The sequence below is a fragment of the Glossina fuscipes genome, unplaced genomic scaffold (assembly GCF_014805625.2).
Source record: "Glossina fuscipes isolate IAEA_lab_2018 unplaced genomic scaffold, Yale_Gfus_2 122800, whole genome shotgun sequence".
In the NCBI taxonomy this organism is placed as follows: Eukaryota; Metazoa; Arthropoda; class Insecta; order Diptera; family Glossinidae; genus Glossina; species Glossina fuscipes.
The window spans coordinates 1-1,008 of record NW_024006341.1 but is presented as its reverse complement, the minus strand read 5'-3'; the positions used below and the strand labels follow the sequence as shown (position 1 = coordinate 1,008).

The following is a 1,008-nucleotide window of genomic DNA, read 5'->3' as shown; positions in this document are numbered from 1 at the left end:
AACTGAATTCTTGAGAGATCACATCCTTACCGAAATTATGCTTACAAACGATCTGCAATGCAATCAATTTTTAATGGAAGCTTTGAGATATCAGCTAACACCACGAACCCAGCGTCCATCATTTTGGTCTCACACCAAACAGGTGCCTACAAATCGAAATGGAAAGTTTCTTGTTGTGTTCGCTGGTGGTAGGCATATAGACAATTCGTGCCCACAGCGTAAGTGCAAAGTCTACGATGCAACCGATAACAACACGTCGCCTATCCCAGATATGTTAGATCCTAGATGTGGAAATTCCGTAATCTCTTTAAACGGTAAGGTGTATTCAGTGGGAGGATATTACAAAATTGGATTGGAAACCGCGGAGTGTTACGATCCGGTTAATAAGAAGTGGACTCATATCGCGCCCATGAGCGCTAGTCGCTATAACTTTGGAATTTGTGCTTGTGATAATATGATTTATGCTATCGGTGGTTGCAGGCATTCAAGTGTTGAAAGTTATAATCCTGCAACCAACAAATGGTATATGTGTCCAGATATCCCTGAGGTCAGTTGGCGCAGTCGTGCAGCTGTGATAAAACACAGCATTTATAGCTTGAATGAAAGTGGTAATGGCATTATTTCGTGTATCCGTTTCGATTCGAGAGAGGGACGATGGTATAGTCTGAATGATATGCCAGGAACTCTAAGGAACGAATCTTTTGAATTTATGTCTTACGATAACTCGTTGTTTTCTATTGCGAAGAAATGCTCACGCCTTGACATACGAACAAATAAATGGGAGGCGATGCCTTCTATGCTTTTCAAAAGGTTGCGCTTTTCAGCTGCTATCATAGCAGATGACATATACGTGTTTGGTGGTGCGGACAAAAATTGGGAGTACATTAACAGTGTGGAACGATATAATATTCATAATAATGAATGGACAGTAGTCGACTCGCTCGAAGTTGAAGTATATAGGGGAGGAGCTGCAGTAATCAGCGGCGATTTTAGTTTGAATTGAATCCT

General features: G+C 41.3%; 1 protein-coding gene across 1 annotated transcript; it reads left to right on the top strand.

The window, feature by feature from the left end:
- Positions 1-37: 37 nt before the first annotated feature.
- Positions 38-1,003, top strand: LOC119644518 (kelch-like protein 1). The gene has a single exon (XM_038044081.1). It carries the CDS (start codon positions 38-40, stop codon positions 1,001-1,003), a length of 966 nt encoding a protein of 321 aa, XP_037900009.1.
- The last annotated feature ends 5 nt before the right edge of the window (positions 1,004-1,008 follow it).